General features: G+C 43.1%; 1 protein-coding gene across 2 annotated transcripts in view; it reads left to right on the top strand.

Moving 5' to 3' along the window:
* The first annotated feature begins 7137 nt into the window (after window positions 1-7137).
* HEATR3 (HEAT repeat containing 3) overlaps window positions 7138-18034 on the top strand; it is a 52120-nt gene continuing 41223 nt past the window's right edge. The window contains exons 1-6 of one of the 2 annotated variants that reach the window (XM_025447293.3): window positions 7138-7434; window positions 7553-7725; window positions 9402-9489; window positions 11949-12061; window positions 14044-14153; window positions 17194-17334. In XM_025447293.3, coding sequence (XP_025303078.1) covers window positions 7297-7434; window positions 7553-7725; window positions 9402-9489; window positions 11949-12061; window positions 14044-14153; window positions 17194-17334 — 763 coding nt within the window. In that variant the 5' untranslated portion in view covers window positions 7138-7296. The remainder of the gene's footprint in view (window positions 7435-7552; window positions 7726-9401; window positions 9490-11948; window positions 12062-14043; window positions 14154-17193; window positions 17335-18034) is intronic. The other variant, XM_049104647.1, reaches the window with a different exon arrangement.

Raw genomic sequence — 18034 nt, 5'->3', positions numbered from 1 at the left:
TCTCCCTCTGCCTGTCTCTGCCTCTCTCTCTCTCTCTCTGTCTCTCTGTCTCTATGAGTAAATAAATAAATCTTTTAAAAAAGATTTTTAAATTTATTTATTCATGAGAGACACACAGAGAGAGAGGTAGACAGAGAGAGAGACACACAGAGAGAGACCCGAGATTGGCTCCCTGCATGGAGCCTGCTTCTCCCTCTGCCTGTGTCTCTGTCTCTGTCTCTCATGAAGAAATAAATAAAATCTTTTTTTAAAAAAAACATACTGTGTTTTTCCAAAAATAAGATTATACTATATATCCTGCTTTTTAACCTGCCTCTTCACATCACAGCACCTGGTGAACACCTTTTTTCACCTTTTTCACCCTATGAATAAATAGTCAAAGGATGATGTGCAACAAGTTAGAAAATTGACTCAGATAAACATAGTAAGTATGTAGTAAATATAGTAAACATAGTTCCTTAATGAAGAACCCAGGAGGATGGTGAAGCTGGTTTAAAGGAGAAACAGAAATGTATATAGTCAGTGAGAAAACATTCACTTAACTAAGATTTTCCTAGGTTAGATCTCAAATTGGTGACGTTCTCCAAGGCAATAATGGAATTGTATCCTTTGAGGTTATATTTTCTACTGGACAGAAATAATTTGTATCTCAAGAGGACAAAATTATTTCCTATTTATTAATCTATAATTCAGTCTCAAACTTCGAAGAGTCTAGGCCCGTAAGTAAGCAGTCACTCGACAAAAGTACATTTTTCTAGTGTGATGATTCTCAACTGAGGGCCATGTTGCCTCCCAGGGCACATTTGGCAATGGGCAAAGTCACGCTTGGTTGTCAGAACCAGGGGGATGCTACTGGCATCTAGTGGGGAGAAGTCAGGGTTGCTGCTAAACATCCTACAATGTACAGGACAGTCCCCATGGTAGTCCAAATGGCAATAGTAACTACCTCTACCCATTAGAGGCCAGTAGCACTGCCACAGTTGTGACAACCAGAATGCCTCCAAGACATGTCCAAATATCTTTTGAGGGGCAAAATTATCCCCAGTTCAGAGACTGAAGGACTGTGCTTCAGACTATAGGACTATAGGACTGTGCTGTACAAAATGGTAGCTGCCAGCAGCGTGTCGCTAATTAAGTTGAAATGAATTAAAATTGAAAATTGAGTTATTGGGTAGCCCGGGTGGCTCAGCGGTTTAGCACTGTCTTCAGCCCAGGGCGTGATCCTGGAGACCTGGGATCGAGTCCATGTCAGGCTCCTTGCATGGAGCCTGCTTCTCCCTCTGCCTGTGTCTCTGTCCCCCTGTCTCTCTCTGTGTGTCTCTCATGAATAAATAAATAAATAAAATCTTTTTAAAAAAAGAAAATTGAGTTCTTTAGCTACACTAGCTACACTTCAGGTGTTTTATAACATGTGTGGCTAGGGGCTACCGTACCAGGCAGGACAGAGAGCACTTTGATTATGGTAGAAAAGTCTGTTGGACAGCACTGCCTCAGAGAAATAATCCTTTGATAGAACTGCTAGATATTGACCCACTATGACGTTTAATAAAATATTTAGTTATTCACTTTCCTTATACCCAAATTTTGGATAACTTTTTTTTAAAAGATTTTATTTGAGATAGAGGCACAAGTGGGAGGGGGGTGGCAGAGGGAGAGGGAGAAACAGATTCCCTGCTGAACAGGGATCCTGACTTGGGGCTCCAACCCAGGACTCTGGGATCATGATCTGAGAAGAAGGCAGAGACCCAGCTGACTGAGCCACCTGGGCGCCCCTACAGTAACTTAAAAAAAATATTTATTTAAAGGGAATGTGAGTAGGGGGTGGGGGGGAGAGGGAGAGAGTGAATCCTCAAGCCAACTCCTCACTGAGCGTGGAGCCAATGCAGAGCTCTGTCCCAAGACCCTGTGATCACCACCTGAGCCCAAATCCAGAGTTGGTGGCTTAAGCAACTGAGCCATCCAGGTGCCCCTACAGTAACGTTTATTTATTTTTTTAAGATTTTATTTATTCATTCATTATAGACAGAGAGAGGGGGAGAGAGAGAGAGAGAGAGAGAGAGAGAGAGAGAGAGAGAGGCAGAGGAAGAAGCAGGCTCCATGCAGGGAGCCCGACGTGGGACTCGATCCCGGGTCTCCAGGATCACACCCTGGGCTGAAGGCAGCACTGAACCACTGAGCAACCCAGGGATTCCCTACAGTAATGTTTTAAAACACAGCATAGAGGTCTAGCGCTAGATGGAATATAAACCCCACGGCATCAGGGACCGGTCTTAGCTATCACGTTATTTCTAGTACTAGTGCAGTGCCTGACACACAGTAAGCATTCAACAGTGGATATCTGCTGAATGAATGAATGAACAAATGAGGTGAGTGGAATTTCTGATGGGCAGCAGGCCCCTTTGCATGACTTTCAGGTTGGCTGTCAGCAGTTACCCTATACAGAGCTTGGGAAAATCTTGAGGACCAAATGGGAGGTCAGCAGCAAATGTGCCTCTCCCAGGCTCTGACACCTGCTCTGGAAGCACTCAACATTCAGTTTTCCTTCCAGAAGGCCTTTCTTGAAATAATCTGTATAGTTTACAGCCCTCTGATATTTCGAGGACCCTTAAAGCATCTTTGTAAATGGAGAAACTGAGGTCTAGGGAAAAGAAGCAACCTTCCCTTAATTATATGGTCCGCTAGAGGTGGATCTAGAGCTAGAGGCCCAAGTCTGATTATCTACAGATGGCTTTGCCTCAGCGACATTCCTGTAGATGACTACTGAGTTGCTTTATGCAGGGCCAGCTGAGGCAGAGGGCAGTAACCACGTGGAGAGAGTGGATATCTCAGGGACTTCTATCAGCTGAGTGCCAGGCACAGGTAGTTACAGAGACTGGTAGTGGCCCCTAACCTCCATGGAGCTTAAAACCTAGTGAGGGGAACACACATGCATATTTCGGATGATATTTCATAGACAATCCTAACAGATACAGGGTGCTCAAAGAACACGTAGAGTACTGGGACAGGAGGGAGGATGACGATAGTAGGCGAGGCCCTGTGGTACAGCCATCTTTGTAGTGTACATCTCCTATCCCACCATGAATTCCTAAAACTCAGAAGAACTATAAACATATCTGAGACTATGTACCAGGAAAACTGAGATGATTAATGACAGGGTGTGCTAGCCATACAGTTTCCCAGCCCCAGCTAAGGGAAAGTGCAAGGGAGTTTCTGGGATACCTAAGGAGCTCCTGGACAGAAATGATTTGTTGGAAGCATGTGCCAGGGTACTGTGGCAGCATGGGGTATGCTCTGTAAAAGTCTGAATCTGATTCTACATGGCTCAGTCATGTCCCTATCCGAGACTGTGAAAGATTTTTGAGAAATAGAGATCAGAATGTTTTCTTCAGGAAGATCACAATAATATGAAGGGGGGCGAAACAGGAATCTGGGAGAACAGCTAGCTCCTATTTAAGACGTGTGTGACCAATAATTCATTATAAGCATTTTTATTGTCCCAAGGGAAGAGGCTTTACTCAGTCTAATTCAAAAATTCCCTCTTGATAAAAGATAATTTGTAGGAAAAAGGGATGGTTGGAAAATCATTGCTTGACTGGATTTTTAAAAAGCAGCTGGTTATGGATTATTAGACTAGTTAAAGGTCACCGGGCTCCTCCTAAAACTGCTATCTCTGTGGTTCCCAGAAGGGATCTTGAACTCATTAAATAAAGTTTATCATTCATTTTAACAGAAATGCTCATTTCTCCCAGGAAAGAGTAACTAATGAAAACAGATCACAAAGTCCTCCCTAGCTAAGATTTTGGACCATTTTTTTTCTTGTTCGTCCCCACAGTGAGAGAAACAGCAGGAATATATATATATTTTAATCTCCTGTTGTCTTGATGGCATGCCCTACTCTTTCCTGATTATGTGGTCACTATTTATTCAAGAAATTGCATGCCTATTCTATGCCAGGCAAGCCTTATTGGGCCAGTGTTGGGAATACAGTGATTTGTGTAAAGGACAACTCTTGTCCTCACAGGGTTTGGTGTGTGTGTGTGTGTGTGTGTGTGTGTGTGTCTGAGTATTATACACAAATTTAAGAGGTGCCTGGGTGGTACAGTCAGTTGAGCATCTGATGCTTAGTTTTGGCTCAGTTCATGATCTCAGGGTCATGAGATTGAGCACCATGTCAGGCTCTGTGCTCAGATAAATAAATCTGGGTGGCTCAGTTGGTTGAGTGTCTACTTTTGGCCTGGATCTTAATCCTGGGGTCCCTCTCCCTCTGCCTCCCACACCCCCTTCTTTTTAGTGCTTTCTCTCTCTCAAATAAACAAAATCTTTTTAAAAAATAAATAAATTTAAATTGTAACTGTAATTTTGAGCTGTGCTTTGAAGGAGGAACAAAATAAGCGCAGTATCAGGGGAGACCTGTCTCAGACTTCGAAATCAGAGGAGATACCTATGAAGAAGTGACACTTGCAATTCACCAGGACTGGGATGGGGACTGGGCCTTTTCAGGGTCCTTTGGCTGAAGACATATCGGCCCTATGGAGGGTGGCTAAGGGGCAGAGCACAGGAGGTTATGTGAGATGAAGCTGGAATCTGGCCTCGCTATTTCAACCTGCTACCTGGTAAGATTTTGATCTTTATTTTAAAAGAAAGGGAAACCACTGAAAGGTTTTAATCAAGGGAGTGATTATGAGAAAGATGGAAAGAATCACTCTAGGTATTCTATGGATAAGCAGGGTAGAAAAAGAGAGAACAGACGCCCCTGTAGTCAAGACAAGAGAAGACAATAGCTTGGACTGGGGAGATGGCAGGACAAAAATGACCAAATGGAGAGATGCAGGGAGTAAAACCTACCAATATACACTTGGAGCTCCAAATTTTCCTTGTACTTAAAGTGGCCTTTTTTTAAGAAAAAAAAAAAAGATTTTATTTATTTAGCACACTCACGCAAGCGGGCAGTGGGGCAATGGGACAAAGGGAGAGGGAGGAGCAGATTCACCGCTGAGTAGGGAGCCCGATGTGGGGCTTTACCCCAGGACCCTGAGATCATGACCTGAGCTGAAGGCGATGCTTCACCAACTGAGCCACCCAGGTGCCCCTTAAAGTGGCCTTTGATAGGGCAGAAATTTTGTACAAGCTTAGCTACACCTCTGTGACTATTTTCCACAATATGCTATGGTAATTTTATTTCCCTTACTATACAGTACACTCCTTGAGGGGAGGGTTGCCACTGGGGAGAACTCTTCTCCCATACAATATTGACCTGAAAGCTCTGAGCTTTGGGAGGTGCTCAATATCTCAATATGTACATGTTTAATTGTAAAGACTACAGAACCCGCGCCTGAGTGGCTCAGTCCATTAAGCATCTGACTTCAACTCAGGTCATGATCTCAGGGCCCTGGGATTGAGCTCTGAGTAGAGCTCCCTACTCAGAGAGGAGCCTGCTTCTCCCTCTCCCTCGGCCTCACCACTGGTGTTCTCTCTCACTAGCTATTCTCTCTCTCTCTCCCAAATAAATAATCTTTTTTTAAAATTTTTATTTATTTATGATAGTCACAGAGAGAGAAAGAGAGAGAGGCAGAGACACAGGCAGAGGGAGAAGCAGGCTCCATGCACCGGGAGCCGGATGTGGGACTCGATCCCGGGTCTCCAGGATTGCGCCCCGGGCCAAAGGCAAGTGCCAAACCACTGCGCCACCCAGGGATCCCCCAAATAAATGATCTTAAAAAGACTACAGAAGATCTTCCTGTACAATAACTTCTTTCTGTACTACACTATAATTATTCAATTATAACTAATTATTCGTATAATTATATATTTAACACATCTCTCTCTAAACTGTAAACCCCCTAAAGACAGGGACCAAATCTGTCTTGGTTATTGCCTTATTCCATTGCCCAGCACTGTGCATGGTGCTCAGTAAATATTTGTCAAAGAATCTTTTTTTTTTTTTTTTTTTTTTAAGATTTCATTTGTTTACTCATGAGAGGCACAGAGAGAGAGAGAGTGAGAGAGGCAGAGACACAGGCAGAGGGAGAAGCGGGCTCCATGCAGGGAGCCCCATGCGGGACTTGATTCCAGAACTCCAGGATCATGCCCTGAGCCAAAGGTAGATGCTCAACCGCTGAGCCACCCAGGCGTCCCAAAGAATCATTTTGTTGTTAAAAGTTTCAACCATTTATGTAATACTTATTGTGGGGCTGTGAATGTTCTTAATACCTAAACACACTAACACATTTAATCCTTAGACCAACTCCATTAGGTATGTATTATTGGTGTTCCCATTTTTACAAATGAGGAAAACCAAGGCAGGAAGATGACCTTGTTAAGGGAGTCCGTCTTATCAAACATTGATGTACACTGGGGCACTCGGGTGGTGCAGTGGGTTAGGCCACCCACTCTTGGTTTCGGTTGGGACCTGATCTCAGGTAGTGAGACTGAGCCCCCAGTGGTCAGAGCAGAGTCCGCTTGAGACTCTCTCCCTCTCATCTCCCCACCCCAAGTAAACAAATCTTTTTTATTTATTTATTTTTTATTTATTTATGATAGTCACAGAGAGAGAGAGAGAGAGAGGCAGAGACACAGGCATATGGAGAAGCAGGCTCCATGCCCCGGGAGCCCGACGTGGGATTCGATCCCGGGTCTCCAGGATCGCGCCCTGGGCCAAAGGCAGGCGCCAAACCGCTGCGCCACCCAGGGATCCCCCAAGTAAACAAATCTTAAAAAAAAAAAGTACATTCATTCAAAAACATTAGCTGGATTTTTGACTGTGACAAGGAGCTGTACTAGGCCTGCAAAATAATCGTGGTTAATAATTTTGAGCAGCTACAAATTAAATATGTCAGGTTTGGTTTTATGTGCTTTACACGGGATTAGTTAAGCCTCACAATAACCTTGCAAGTTAGGCATCCTCAATCGCATTTGATTATTATGGAAGTAAAGGTTCGGCAAGGCTCAGCAACAGCAAATGCCACCAGCCGGCGGGAGTCCCATTAAACTCCTGCCTTTTCCTTCCCAGGTTAAAAACCCAGGACTCCGCCCCCTCGTCCAGGCCTGGCCCCGCCCCCTCGTCCAGGCCTGGCCCCGCCCATCCACATCACGCCTGCGCGCTCCCCGCGCCTGCCCCCTCCGCCCCGCCCACACGCGGCGCGCCTGCGCACTGCGTCCCCATGTGGGCTCGGGCCGTCGGCCGGGCCGGCTGAGCAGTGGCGCCGCGACCGCTGCGCTAGCAGGACCTGCCCCCCGTCCGGCGGCGTCCTGCTGTTGCCCTCCGCTCTCGATCTTCCCCCCGTAACGCACATCGCCATGGGCAAGAGCCGGACGAAGCGCTTCAAGCGACCTCAGTTCTCCCCTACGGGCGACTGTCAGGCCGAAGCGGCAGCGGAGGCGAACGGGACCGGGGGAGACGAGGACGACGGGCCCGCGGCCGAGCTGCTGGAGAAGGTGAGGCGGGGGCCGCGAGGGGCGGGTCTCGCGATGAGCCCCGGGGCCGCGCGGCGCCCCCTGCCGCGGCCTCCGCGCCTGCGCTCTGCGCCGCCTCTGACTTGCTCCCCTCCTGCAGCTCCAGCATCCGAGCGCCGAGGTCCGCGAGTGCGCCTGCGCGGGGCTGGCCCGGCTGGTACAGCAGCGACCGGCGTGGCCGGGCTTGGCGCGGCGGGACGCGGTGCGCCGCCTGGGGCCGCTGCTGCTGGACCCCAGCCTGGCGGTGAGGGAGACGGCGGCCGGCGCGCTGAGGTGAGCGGGGCGGGGGGTGGGGGGAGTCGCGGGGGCCAGCCAGCGCCCGGCGGGTGCCACGCAGTTCCCTTGCCTGCGGCAGCTCCGCACGCCCACAACTGCCCAGGGTCTCCTGTTTGCAGAGCGGGGATTTGAACTCAGGCTGCAGACTCCAGAGCAACCCACGCCGCCCGGGCCACACGCATTCCATCATTCCATCTGTCCGGTTGGCTGCTTTAGCTGCAGCAGCCATCTGGCCAACAGATCCCCCCCCGCAGAGCCTCACCTACTTTAGGCTCTCTCCAAGAACCCTCCAGAGTCCCGAGGTTCCGTGAGCTCTCCCGGTGTACGTGGCAGGCGTTCTAGGTGCAGGGGGTTTGAGCAGGGCGCCGAGATCCCTGCCTTCAGAGAACCCATGTTGATGAGGAGACAGGAGACTAGGAAACTGGTAAAACAGGTAATAGTAGATAGTAAGAAGTGCAGTGGAGAATACCAAGAGGATGATGAGCCGGAGGTGGGAAGTTTACTTTAAATTCTGATCTGTAGATGACACTTGACCTGATGCATCAGAGCCAGACATGAAAATCCAGGGAGAAAGCATTCCCGACAGCGGGCACAGCAGAGAAGTGAGGCAGCAGAGGGCTTGGCATGGTGAAAGCACAGAAAGATTAGTGTGGCTGCACAGAGTAGACGTGGGTATTACAGGACATGGGGTTGTAGAGATGGACAGGGACTTGGTGGTAGCGCTAAAGGGCCTATTTTGAGCAGGAGTGGCCTGATCTAATTTACCTTTTGAAAAGGCTACTCTGGTGGCTGTGCAGAGAATGGACTGTAGAGGGGGTAAGAGTAGAAGTTAATATTTGCAGTTCTTGCAGCTCTGTTACATTATGTTTCATTCATTGATTTAGCAAGTATATTTTGTGTACCTACTATGTCCTCCAGGCAATGGGCTAGGCTGTGGGCATGCGTTTGTAAGCAAGACAGACACAGTATCTGTCCTTAGTGGATCTTACAGTATTGAGGAAGACTGGCATTAACCAAATTAATCACACAAGTGTATAATTACAGCCAATGATAATTATGGAGGGTGCTATAAGAGGATATAACTGGGGGTTCAGGGAAGAAAACCATAAAGGAGGGATGGGGATTAGCCACATGCTGGAGGAAACTGCATGTAGGAAGCCCTATCCTCTCCCTGAATCTTAGACATGCTGAGAACTCCTGGAAGGTTGTGGGGACAGCTGATTCATCTCCGTATCTTCAATGCCTGGCACAGTGCTGTGCACTCAGAAGGCAAGCAAGCAGGGTCTTCCCAATTAAAATTCAGTTAATCCATGGTTGCTTGGGGGCCTGTCATTAAGCCTCACCCTTGCTGCCCTTGAAGTCTTGATCCCAAGAAAAGATCCCATCATATAAGATGATGTGATTTGTTTGAATTAACTAGGAATCGTCTTCTCCCCTCTACTGCCCCTGTAGCCACATACCTGTGTATTATCTCAGACTTCAAAATTAAGTTGTTAATGTAGAGAAAGGATCAGAACAGATGGAAATCTGTGGATTGGTTCTGCAGCATCTTACAGAAATAATAAGCAGTTTTCATCTGGAAAACCTTAAGTACAGGTAGAAATTAATTTGAGAGCTTAAAGTGTTTTGTGACATGTGCTCTGAGAAAAACATATTTTAAATTCTTTGTGTAGAAATCTCAGTGCTTGTGGAGGTTTTGAAGTTTGTGATGACATGGTGACTAAGGATATCATGACTCCTCTGGTTGCACTGCTGAAAGAGGTATGTGGTTTTTAGAGCATCTTCATGGTAGTTTTTAACTGTAGCTTTTTGTATACACACTTAGATTTCTTTTTTTTTTTTTAATATTTTTAATTTTTTTTTTTTTATTTATTTATGATAGTCACAGAGAGAGAGAGAGAGGCAGAGACACAGGCAGAGGGAGAAGCAGGCTCCATGCACCGGGAGCCTGATGTGGGATTCGATCCCGGGTCTCCAGGATCGCGCCCTGGGCCAAAGGCAGGCGCCAAACCGCTGCGCCACCCAGGGATCCCCTTAGATTTCTTTAAAAAGATTTTATATATTTATTTGACAGCGCACAAGCAGAGGGAGCTACTGAGGGAGAGGGAGAAGCAGGCTCCCCACTGAGCAAGGAGCCAAGGTGGGGCTCAATCCCAGGAATCTGGAAACGTGGCCTAAGCTGAAGGCAGATGCTTAACTGAGCCACCCAGGCACCCCCACACTTAAAGTTTTTTATTTTATTTTATTTTTATTTTATTTTTTAGGGCTTTGGTATTAGTTATTTTGTCTTCCTCCAAACATTCTATGGGAATTTGATTTCTTTTCCTAGAAACACTGATTTCTCATCATTAATATCAATCTCTTATTTTGTTTTTCCTATATTTATATGCTAATTGGAAAAGACCGTCCTAATACTATAGACTAATTCCTTTAGACCTTAAATTTTATTTATTTATTTTTTAAAAGATTTTTATCTATTCATGAGAGACACACAGAGACAGATGCAGAGACACAGGCAGAGGGAGAAGCAGGCTCCATGCAGAGAGCCGGATGCGGGACTTGATCCCGATCCCGGGACTCCAGGATCACGCCCTGAGCCAAAGATAGACACTTAAACCTCTGAGCCACCCAGGCCGTCCCTAGACCTTAAATTTTATAAATTAAAATAATTAGTCTTTATGGATTGCTTATTTTTGTGTCAGATGGTGTTTTATGTATTATTCAATCCTTTTTTTTAATAACAATTCTTTTTTTTTAAGATTTTTAAATTTATTTATTCATAGAGACACAGAGAGAGAGAGAGGCAGAGACACAGGCAGAGGGAGAAGCAGGCACCATGCAGGGAGCCCGATGTGGGACTCAATCCAGGGTCTCCAGGATCACGCCCTAGGCTGCAGGTGGCGCTAAACCGCTGTGCCACCAGGGCTGCCCTAGTATTCAATCCTTGCAGCAGTCCTATTTGAAAGGTGGTATTCCTGTTTTACAGATGAGAAACCTGAGGCATAATTTGCCATGGAGATTACATTAAATTTTAAAATTTAGTATCATCCCAACCTTATTGCATGATGTAGTTTAGGGATTAAGTTCTACTTGGGGCACTTGGGTAGCTCAGTCGGTTAAGTGTCCGATTCTTTTTTTTTTTTTTTTAAGGATTTTATTTATTCATGAGAGACACAGAGAGAGAGAGGCAGAAACATAGGCAGAGAGAGAAACAGGCTCAATGCAGGGAGCCCGATGTGGGACTCAACCCCAGGATCACACCCTGAGCTGAAGGCAGACACTCAACTGCTGAGCCACCCAGGTGTCCCATAAATAAAATCTTTAAAAAAAAAATTAAAAAACAAAAAAAAAAAAATTTTTTTTTTTTTACTTAAATCTTCATAAAGAATATCCACTTTTGGTGAAAGGCATCAATCTTATTCTGTTTAGAGCATTGGTTCTGAACTGGTGGTGATTTGCCCCACAGGGGACATTTGATAATGTCTGGAGACATTTTTGATCTGAGGGTAGGTGTTGGTACTGGCATGAGGTGGGTAGGGGCCAAGGATCCAAGGATGCTGCTATACATCCTACAATGCACATGTCAACCCCCACAACAAAGAATCGTCTAGTCCGAAGTGTCAGCAGTGCTGAGATTGAGAAGCCCTACTTTAGTGGGGACTGTGGCTTATGGTCGAGGGCCAGTACCGCAGTGGTACCAGGCACCAACTTTGGAGCCAGAATCCCTGGATCAGAATCCCAGCTTTGAGTTTGCTAAGCTACTGCTTTAGCAATCTGTCTGTACCTCAGTTTCCTATTTGTAGTGGACGATTGGGAATAATAGTTCATCTGCTTCACAGGTGTGTTGTCAGGATTAAATTACTTAAAGTGCTTAGAGTAGTGTTTTCCGCATAGAAGGCACTGTAGAGACAGTAGTGCATGTCCCCTTTCTGTGTCTGATTTATTATCTTTATTGCATTAGATGAAATACATTATATAAATTTTAAATTTAAAAATGTTAAATGGTTTGTATCCAGTTTGTATAGTGACTTGTGAACTTCAGCTGTATTTCTTGCCAGAAAAGAGCAGGATTGTGGGAAGTGTACTGCTTATGAGAATTTGATGAGCTCGTTAACCACTATAATTGCTGATGTTTAGTTTTTGTGATTCTTCACTATCATTAGCCTTTTTGTTTAATTATTCTTTTGAACTAGGGTGCTAATCATGATATTTGGTTACAGTGTAGTGCTGGCCTGGATTCAAATGAGATGTCTCCACAGGAAAAAAAAGATCAGAACAGAAATTCTATTGAGAACATAGCCAATGAGGCCATGAACGTGCTGTGGAATATATGGTAAGAAATAGCCTCTTGCTACAGCACCACTCAGGTTACTGCTTTTTCTGTTAAACTGCAGCCTCTGTTCTCCTTGGTGGGCCCCCGTACCCTGATGTTAATGCTTGGTAGGAGGTAGTCTCAAGTGACCTAAGATCACCCCTCCCTCCTAAGCGCATCATTACATCTTTCTTTGCTTTAGAACTCTTCTCTCCAATCATTGCTGCTGACAGAAATAAGAGGAATTGTGGTCATTATCACCTGCTGCACCCCGGCTCTTCCCCACTACCTGCATAACCTTAAGCAGTCACTGTCTTAAAGCTGGTCAGGCCTTTGAGTGGTAGCTGCTTTGGCCTATGAGATGAATGAGACGGGGGCCACAGCCCTTGGCTGGTGCTTTACTCCTCTACCCTGGCATTGACTGTTTGACAGGGAAGTAGATGCCTAGGAAGAGCTCCCTTGGCCCCTGTAGGAAGGAGGCCGTGCTCTTGATGATGGTGGCGGTGGTGGGCTGAGTGGGCTTGCTGTTAGGAATGGAAATGCTAGCAACAGTATCTGGATTTACTTGTTTCTACTCAATTTTATGTCCTACTTTTCTAGCAGGATTCTACCAATTTCCTTATTTTCCAGTCAGCAGTGATGATAACTTCTGACCTAAAAACACAGGTATATCTTAGAATGCAGGACTAAGTTGGATCCTGAAAAACTGCCCACATAGCCGTCTGAACTTGGCTGTGGTATCATTTCAAACTAGTGCATGCATTCCATTAGAAGAAGTGGAGAGATCAGATTTGAGAAGGTGACATTTGAGCGAACCGGTGGGCACATTTTTCTGTGCACCAGATGACTTTAACTTATTTAATTGTTGGACTTAGAAATTTAAAAAAGTCAAAAAAATTTTTTTGAAAAGAGCCTGTAAAAGTACTCTCCATACTCACTTTCCTGAATGCCTATGAGCCCTGTCTATATCATTTCCAGTTGTCCTAGCTCTTCACATTTTTGTTTTATACTTCATATTTTAAATTGTATATATCATGCACATGAATATATCTGCAGGTACCTTAACGCATGAATGCCTTATCTTCCTGACTATACCTGAATTTCCTGTGGGCATCTTGAGGGTAGGCTCATAGTGTTGTAGTAATCAAATAGGTAGACAGACTGGCAGAAAATACTTTAGATAAAAGAATTGAATTTTATAATTTAGTCAATTCTGTTTAATAATCTGGTCAGCTCTTTTAGTGTATCATGTAAATGTGATTATGAGAAATACTCTCCTCTGGAAACATGGATCAGATTATTAAAATCAGCTCTTTTTACCCTATATTTGGTATGTATGTTTATTAATAACATTCTTTTTTTATATTAATAACATTCTTAACATTAATTCTAACTTTTTTGTTAAAAGACAGTGTAATTTCAAATGTATTAGAGTAATTTCTCTTTTGCAGACTGCAGGTCATGCTTACTGAAATTATAATAGCAGTCTAGAAGGAATGTATAAAATTAGTTTTATTTTCTTTTAAATTTGTGCCTTTTGTATGATAAGTATAGAGGTCTTTTATCCTCGCTTTAACTTACTGTTACGTGGTAGAAGGAACAGTAGGCTAGACTTTAGGAACCACCACTAACAAAATGTGTGATCTTTGGATAGATCACTTCACCTTTTGGGGCCTGGATGTCCTTATGTATAGGGTGAGGAATAGAAGTAAATGATTTCTAAGATCTCTCCTGGCTCCAGCCTCGTAAAGGAAACTGACATTGCAGGTAAGGGATTGGCTAAAATGTTCTGTGATAGAAATAAAAATACAGAAAGCCAGTTTTGTTTATGTGTATTGAATTTGAGTGGGCATCGGTTTCTTCATCTATAAAAATGGCGGGTGTTTGACTCCAATTCTTGGGTTCTTTTATAAAGCCTAATTTATCTTTTCATGAATTTCTATGGTTGATTTCTTAATGTTCAAATGTGAATAGTAAAACTTTTTTTTCCCCCTTCAATTTAGTGAATGCAGTAGTAGAGCAGTATCTATATTCAACAAAGAAGGGTGTTTGGAGATTGTATTAAAGTATTTAAGTAGGTTTTCCACCAATGTTGACCTGGCTATTTCAGTAGGTAAGTGAAGAAAAAGTGATGATTTATTAAGTATGTGTGGCCTTATTCAAAAATTTTTATTCCAACACAGCATGTTTATTCTACAGAAGTGATTTTTTCCCCTCATTATATGTAAATGTGTAACTGAGTTCTGTTTGTTCTGAATCTTTTAAAATCTGTGATTAATACTTACATAATTTTCCTGCTCTTCACTCTGAAAGGGAGGAAGGTAATTATGTGAGCAGGTGCGGTTTCTAGTATATTACCATCCTTAGAAGGCTTTATTAATTCTTGAAGCATTCATCTCCCATTTACTGAGAAACAGTAACCCACAACTACCTGGCCTCTGAGCCAAAGTTAATTGGAATCTAGACTTATTTAAATGTCTTGTTTTGTTTTTGTTTTTTGTTTTTTTTTAAATTTTTATTTATTTATGATAGTCACACAGAGAGAGAGAGAGAGGCAGAGACACAGGCAGAGGGAGGAGCAGGCTCCATGCACCGGGAGCCCGACGTGGGATTCGATCCCGGGTCTCCAGGATCGCGCCCTGGGCCAAAGGCAGGCGCCAAACCGCTGCGCCACCCAGGGATCCCTATTTAAATGTCTTGTACCACTGTCTCATACTCCCAGCAGAAAACGGATAACCTGTGCTTTTTTTTTTTTTTTTTTTTTTTTTTTTTGAGAGGAACATAAGTGATTGAAATTTCACATAGGCCTGCTTCCCTTCTATGGGAGAGGGGAAGTAGAGTCTGGCAGCTTCAGCTGCCTTGACTCCCTCACGTTTTCTCTGTGTGGTATGGAGCATAGGGAGCCATAGTGGGGAACCCTTGTCCATTTGGAGAGACAGACTGGAGGCTGGGTGGCTCAGCAGAACTCTGGGGAGAGTGGAGAAATCATTGATGAAAAACATTTCTTTTCTTCCCATTATAATGGCCAGGCATCCAGCTGTCCTTTTATTTAATTATGCATTTCTCCTGGCATGGACTAAGTGTATTCCCTTTACTGATGCTTCTCTTGACTCTAATATATACTTTTAAGGGAACAGGAGAAAAAAACAGTGGAATGAATACTACTGAGAAAAATTAAAAAATCAGTTTCTCAAAATGAAATCTTTGGCAAAAGGGCGATTTATGAATAAATGTGGATTTTAAAAACAGTTGAACTAGGAAATTGGTAGGTGGCTTTTAATCTCAGAAGACGGTTTTTCTTTACAATTAAGGACATTCACAAAAGTTAGTTAATAGCTTTTATTTTTTATTTAAAGATTTTATTTATTCATTCATGAAAGACAGAGAGAGGCAGAGACATAGGTAGAGGGAGAAGCAGGCTCCATGCAGGAAGCTGGATGTGGCACTCTGATCCCGAGACTCTGGGATCAAGCCCTGAGCCAAAGGCAGATGCTCAACTGCTGAGCCATGCAGGCATCCCAGTTAATAGCTTTTAAAAGAAAAACCTCACTTCTGTTTTTGTATCTTTAGTCTTGTAGATTTATTTAAAATTTATTTTTCTCTAATAAAAAAAAGGATTAAAGTAATTTTGCATTGTATAATGTTTTCTTTCTGCATTTTGCTAGATTCATGAGTTTTTATTTTTTATTTTTTTATTTTTATTTTATTTTTTTTTGATTCATGAGTTTTTAAACAAGTGTCAAATTACTTTGGGTTGAAAATCAAGGTTTACATACAGTAAAGTGAACTTCTGAGATTCTGTTGTATATATTAACATGGCTTTCTTAGGTCTTGTCTTTATGGTAGCAACCATAGTTTCTCTTGGCTTTTTGCTAAAGTGAATTTAATCAGTCTCTTAATGAAAAAAATTACATTTGGATATATGCGTGTATGTGGATTTGTATACAAATGCATTTGGGGAACTAAACTAGATCACAGCAGTAGCATGTATTTTTGACTAATTTGGGTGGGCATGGATCAGCTGTGAAATTTTGAGACTGGAAAGAAATGGATTTGTTTGGAATACACTAAGAAAAACACATTTGGGCTTGGTTCCTCTTGTGTTTTAGAGATTTTTCTGTCAAAGTTGTAAGGCAATACCAGTTGTTTTGATACTTTCAGTTAGTTATTTCTGATCTGCAAAGTGTAATCCATGGTCTTGTTTTAATGCAAGGAAGGAGCTAAGCACTGAAGAGATCATAGCCATCTCTTCATTTACTCATAGTTTTATGTAAAATACTTTTTTTTCTTAAAGGAATACTGCTTCACCAGAAATAGCCCTAACTTTTAAGATCATACTGAATTTAAAGGAAGCCAGAATGTACCCAAGCCTGCTAAGTGTTGTCCCTGTGCTGGCCTTTGGCCCCCAGACTCTTTGTTACTAGTCCCTGATACATACAGAAATTGAGGAGAAACCTTTATAAATGTTCATTAGTAATTCCACATTGTCACAACATCTAAGAGCCTTTTAAGTTGTATTTTGTAAAAGAATAATTCTGTAAAGAATTAGAAATTAAAAAGAAAAGAAAAAAATCTTTCATTACACTGATAGTCTGAGGAGCCACATTTGCATGTACCGTCCTTTAAGTAAAACATACCTATTTTACAAAAGCCACCTGTGTCTGAAGAAGTTATAAACATACAAATGTTTAGTTGGAACTAGAGGGTATCATGCTAAGTGAAATAAGTCAGTCAGAGAAAGACAGGTACTATATGATCTTATTCATAAGTGGAATTTAAGAAAAAAAACAGATGAGCATAGAGGAAGGGAAAGAAAAAATAAGATAAAAACAGAGAGGGAGGCAAACCATTAAAGACTATTTACTGTAGGGAACAAACAGAGTTGCTGGAGGGACAGTGGGTGTGGAGGATGAGGTAATTGGGTGATGGGCATTAAGGAGGGTACGTGGTGGAATGAGCCCTGCCTGGGTTGAATACTATATGCAGCTGATGAATCACTAAATTCTACCACTGAAATTAATAATACAGTATATTTTAACTAAATTGAATTTGAATACAAAATTTTTAAAAAGTTGCAAATGTTTTCTGATGAGTTAAATTGTTGTAAATTATCCTAGCAGAATTCATTTGTGTCTTAATTTTTATCTTTATAGCATATTGTTTGCAGACAGTGACTGAAGATAACCCAGAGCTGCTGAAATCTTTCAGTGCCCCAGCATTGCATGTACTGGAATCAGCAATGCTTTCTCCTGTCACTTCCATGGACTACATTCTATTAAAGACATTAGTGGCAGGTAAAATTTAGCTATAGGCCATAGTGTGCTTTTTTAGTAATTTGTAATGGGTAGAGATGGATTCCAAAATTCAATCATTCATTCATTTTCACCACATCAGGACCTTCTGTGCTTATATCTGTACTGAAAGTTGTAATATTTATGTGGAGATCCTTAATTCAAGAGGTTATGCAGGGCAGCCCTGATGGCTCAGCGGTTTAGCACTGCCTTCAGCCCAGGGCCTGATCCTGGAGACCTGGTATCGAATCCTGCATCAGGCTCCCTGCATGGAGCCTGCTTCTCCCTCTGCCTGCGTCTCTGCCTCTTTCTCTCTCTCTCTGTGTGTGTCTCTCATGAATAAATAAATAAAATCTTAAAAAAAAAAAGAGGTTATGCATAGTTGTGGAGCCTTCTAGAATAGGTTTCTCTTCAATTTAACAAGTTACTGTCAACAGATAAAGAAGTGCTATTCTCAAGATCCTCTCTTGCTTCTGAACCAGTGAGTTCAGAAATGGACTCTGGGCATCTAAGACATGACCACTCACTTTTTTTTTTTAAGGTTTTATTTATTTATTCATGTGAGACACCCAGAGAGAGAGGCAGAGACATAGAAGGAGAAGCAGGCTCCATGCAGGGAGCCCGATGTGGGACTTGATCCCGGAACTCCAGGATCACACCCTGAGCTGAAGGCAGATGCTCAATTGCCGAGCCACCCAGGCAT

This window comes from Canis lupus, chromosome 2, assembly GCF_003254725.2.
Source record: "Canis lupus dingo isolate Sandy chromosome 2, ASM325472v2, whole genome shotgun sequence".
Classification (NCBI taxonomy): Eukaryota; Metazoa; Chordata; class Mammalia; order Carnivora; family Canidae; genus Canis; species Canis lupus.
This window is presented reverse-complemented; position numbering and strand designations above follow the sequence as displayed.